Raw genomic sequence first — 4,682 nt, 5'->3', positions numbered from 1 at the left:
CCATCTCAAAAAAAAAAAAAAAAAAAAGTGTCCTCCCATATTCTACCACAGCCCAAGGCTAGTTCCTTCACAAGATAATGGTCGTGGTCCCTTCCTCTAGCCTTAAAGCGTCTCTGCTCTTAAAGCACTGACTTTCTCGGGCCCTGAACCTTCTAAATCACTCTGCTCCAGGCAGAAGAAAAAAACTGAAATACCAGACAAATTTCATTCTGAATGCTCAACTATTACAAGACAAGAAAATAGGGGATTTATCTCCTTGGAAAAAGAATTTGCAAAATCAGACATTAAAAAGGATTCTGAGATTTGGCACTAAAATTGTACCCAGGATTTCAGGGCCATGCGCTGAGGATGTTGGCTGAGTGGCCAGGAGTTAGTGCTCCTGGGGAGCCTTGTTTTCCTCTGATGCAATCATAGAAATCACATAAGATTTGGATGATTTGCAGAGTTTATGAACTTTCTTTGATTCTTGCTTTTTAAGAATTGAGCTATTTCTGACTTTATTGAATGACTTTTTGAGAAATAATTTTACGTGAACCTGACCCTCTTTTTCTTTAACCAGGTTGTGACTATATTTTCTGCTTCTAATTATTATGAAGAAGGCAGCAATCGAGGAGCTTACATCAAACTATGTTCTGGTACAGCTCCTCGATTTTTCCAGTACCAAGTAACTAAAGCAACGTGCTCTCAGCCTCTTCGCCAAAGGTGTGTACACTATATGGAGAACACAGAGCACTGGTATCATGGACCCGTTAGAACTAGTCCCACGTGACTAAGAGCAGCCACGTGAGTGAAGACAGTCATTTATAGCTTACTCATTAGTATCAACAAAATGGAAATAGTTCCAGACACCAAGTGGTGAATGCACCCATAATTGAAACCAAAAGGAGCACTTCTAAATTTGTACATCTTTTTAGATGGATAAAGCAGTCAGTCCTCAGAAACATAACTGAATATAAAGGAAAGAAGATTCCCCACACCCACTCAGTCCCCTAACCTACAGCCTTCTCTGACCCCCAAACAGCTCTATCTGGTCTTGCCCCTTTCTCTTCTCTATCCAGAAGTGTATGTGACTAATAGTTGAGTGTCTCTCTCCATGTGATGGCATTCATAGCTTATACTCCTTTTCTCCCTTTCACATTATCTTTTTAAGTTTTTTTTGAGATGGAGTCTCACTCTGCGGCCCAGGCTGGAGTGCAGCGGCTCGATCTCAGCTCCCTGCAACCTCTGCCTCCCAGGTTCAAGCAGTTCTCCTGCCTCATCCTCCCAAGTAGCTGGGATTACAAGGGCCCGCCACCACACCTGGCTAATATTTTGTATTTTTGGTAGAGACAGGGTTTCACCATGTTGGCCATGCTGGTCTCGAACTCCTGACCTCATTCTTGATCCACCCACCACGGCCTCCCAAAGTGCTGGAATTACAGGGGTGAGCCACCACGTCTGGCCTGAGCATAGTTGTTAAAATGACATGGTCTAGGCCGGGTGTGGTCGCTCACGCCGGTAATCCCAGCACTTTGGGAGGCCGAGGCAGGTGGATCACAAGGCCAGGAGTTCCAGACCAGCCTGACCATCATGGTGAAACCCCATCTTTACTAAAAATACAAAAATTAGCTGGGCATGGTGACGTGCACCTGTAATTCCAGCTACTCAGGAGACTGAGGCAGGAGAATTGCTTGAATCCAGGAGGCAGAGGTTGCAGTGAGCTGAGATCACGCCATTGTACTCGAGCCTGGGCGATAAGAGCAAAACTCTGTCTCAAAAAATAAATTAATTAATTAATTTAAAATGACATGGTTAAAAGCTGGAAGGGAGGATGTATAACTAAGGGAAAATATGAAAGAATAGTGAATCTATAGTATTAATGTTTTAGAAGAGAAGCATTTAGATACACCTTTCAGAGCTATTAACTCTCCCTCGAAGCACACTTTTGGAGACTGGATTACTCAGAGCTGCAGACATGGGCAAGGTGCTTCTTGAAGGATTTATTTTAGATTGAGGAGATTTAAAAGGCTGACACACAAATAGATTTTTGTTGATCAGGTCATAGAAAAGCTGTAATTCAGTAAAACGTTCCCATTTTTTTGTTTGAAAATTTTCAGGAAAGAACGTTGTAAAGAATTAATTAGTCTTTCATGCAGTGATCACCCCAAGGCTCCTGCATTTCAGAGGATAGTGTGTTGTTGAGATGAAAGAGATGGTTTCTACTGAGGAATTTGTTTCACCAACAAAGGGGCTTTTATGCAATTGTTTTGTTTGTGAGTTGTGGAATTAATCTTACGTTACCACTACGATCTGGGTAAACCTAGTCAAGGAAATGATTTCTAGACAGAAAAAAGAAATATGGAAGTCATGGAATCGATTCTGAAGGACAAGCTCAGTTCTTAAAAATTGTTACCCCTTGCTGGGTGCGATGGCTCAAGCCAGTAATCCCAGCACTTTGGGAGGCCGAGACGGGTGGATCACAAGGTCAGGAGATCGAGACCATCCTGGCTAACATGGTGAAACTCCATCTCTACTAAAAAATACAAAAAACTAGCCGGGCGAGGTGGCGGGGGCCTGTAGTCCCAGCTACTTGGGAGGCTGAGGCGAGAGAAGGGCGTGAACCCGGGAGGCAGCGGAGCTTGCAGTGAGCTGAGTTCCGGCCACTGCACTCCAGCCCAGGCGACATAGCGAGACTCCGTCTCAAAAAAAAAAAAAAAAAAAAAATTGTTACCCCTTGTGAGTTAGAATCAAAGAAAAATAAGTGTTAGATATATCTTCCTCATTCCATTGATGATGACTAAGGCCTGAATATGATAAGTGATTTGCCCAAGGTGACTTAGGTAATTACTTGAAGTGCTAACTCTTTGGCCAGTGCTTATTCTAGTTCAACAGAGTCCCATCATATGTACCTTGAATTTATGTAAATTTCAATTATTGCATATGGCAATAAAGGAGAAAAATACTGGAAAATTTTATTTTCACGTACTTTATCACATATATAAAATATTAATATTTCCATATTATCTATATAATATATATAAAACATTCACATATCCATATTATTGTATAGAGTTGTATACATACAATCATGTACAGTCAACCCTCCATATGCACAGGGTTCTGCATTGTGGATTCAACCAATCACAGATTGAAAATATTTGGAAAAAAAAGAAAACAATATAACAATACAATATAAATTTTAAAATATGGCATAACATCTATTTACATAGCACTTACATTATATTAGGTATTATAAGTAATCTAGAGATGACTTATAGTACAGATACTCTTTGACTTATGATGGATTTATCTGGACATAATTCCATCATGTCAAGGAGCTTATTGAATGCTTGTTGCTTTTGCACCGTTGTGAAGTTGAAAATTGTAAGTCAGGGACCATTTGTAGACAGGAGGATGGGTATGGGTTATATGCAAATACTATGCCATTTTATATGAGGGACTTGAGCATCCACAGATTTTAGTATCCTGGATGTAGGAGGTGGTCCTGGGACCAATCCACCTTGGATACTGAGGGGCAACTATATATGTTAAGGGTAACTTAAGAGGTTTCCCAGGGGTAATTTTGGCTATAAATGATTTGCATCCCATGTAGAAATTGAAAGCTTAATCCCCTCCTAACAAAGCACAACTCCTTGATTTCCATCTTTCCTCCATTATTATATTACAGGTCAAATTATGTCCCCAAACATGACATCATGGTGTAAGAGCCAGATTTGACTCAGTCGAAAATGCGAATGTTATTTTTGTCATAAACACCAGCAAAGGAAAGGGGTTCCATTATATTTATTCATAGAGTACGGTTGTGCTGATGTCGACATTCAGTGGGGAGAAAGGAGCGCCCTGGGCTGACTCTTCTTTGGGTGGTTTTAACTGTCACTTCAATCATCAAAAACTCTGCAGGTGTCTGATGTGGGCCTGGTACAGGGTTTCTCTTTTCTCTAGTTCTGACCAGGTGCTTATTCCAGGGTAGCTCTCCTGCCAGTTCTGCTCTTTTCACCTCACTGTCTTTTTCCTTACTTATTTCTAGCTCCTCTTCCATACCATACTTATCAATGGGTGTACAATCATGTTTAGCAATTCCTGGTCCTGTTCTCCAGACCTGATTTGGACCCACTAGAATAACTGCACAACTTCACATGCCTGCTTTTTCATGCACTCAAAAGAAACATGTGGAAAATAGAGATCGTTAGAATCAGTCTGTTAGAATCTGAGATACTTTACAGGTCAACTGGTCCAAATGCCTGATTCTAAAGATCTCAAAAGTGAGATCCAGGGAGGATTTTCAAGGTTGTATAGCTTTAATGGCAGAGAGAGTTTTTCTCACTACTCTTTAAGCTGTTATAGAAGTTTCAATAAAGAAGCATTACAGGCCAGGCGCAGTGGCTCATGCCTGTAATCCCAGTACTTTGGGAGGCCAAGGTGGGTGGATCACCTGAGGTCAGGAGTTCGAGACCAACCTGTCCAACATGGTAAAACCCTGTCTCTACCAAAAATACCAAAAATTAGCCAGGTGTTGTGGCAGGCCCTTGTAATCCCAGCTACTCAGGAGGCTGAGGCAAGAGAACCGCTTGAACCCAGGAGGTGGAGGTTGCAGTGAGCGGAGATCATGCTACTGCACTCCAGCCTAGGTGACAGAGTGAGACTCAATCACAGAAAAAAAAAAAAGAAGGCCGGGCGCGGTG

General features: G+C 41.6%; 1 protein-coding gene across 1 annotated transcript in view; it reads left to right on the top strand.

The window, feature by feature from the left end:
- PPEF1 (protein phosphatase, EF-hand calcium binding domain 1) overlaps positions 1-4,682 on the top strand; it is a 152,134-nt gene that overhangs the window by 123,467 nt on the left and 23,985 nt on the right. Inside the window, exon 16 of the mRNA XM_011940215.1 lies at positions 560-702. Coding sequence (XP_011795605.1) covers positions 560-702 — 143 coding nt within the window. The remainder of the gene's footprint in view (positions 1-559; positions 703-4,682) is intronic.

Source organism: Colobus angolensis, unplaced genomic scaffold (genome assembly GCF_000951035.1).
Source record: "Colobus angolensis palliatus isolate OR3802 unplaced genomic scaffold, Cang.pa_1.0 Scaffold188, whole genome shotgun sequence".
Classification (NCBI taxonomy): domain Eukaryota; kingdom Metazoa; phylum Chordata; class Mammalia; order Primates; family Cercopithecidae; genus Colobus; species Colobus angolensis.
This window is presented reverse-complemented; position numbering and strand designations above follow the sequence as displayed.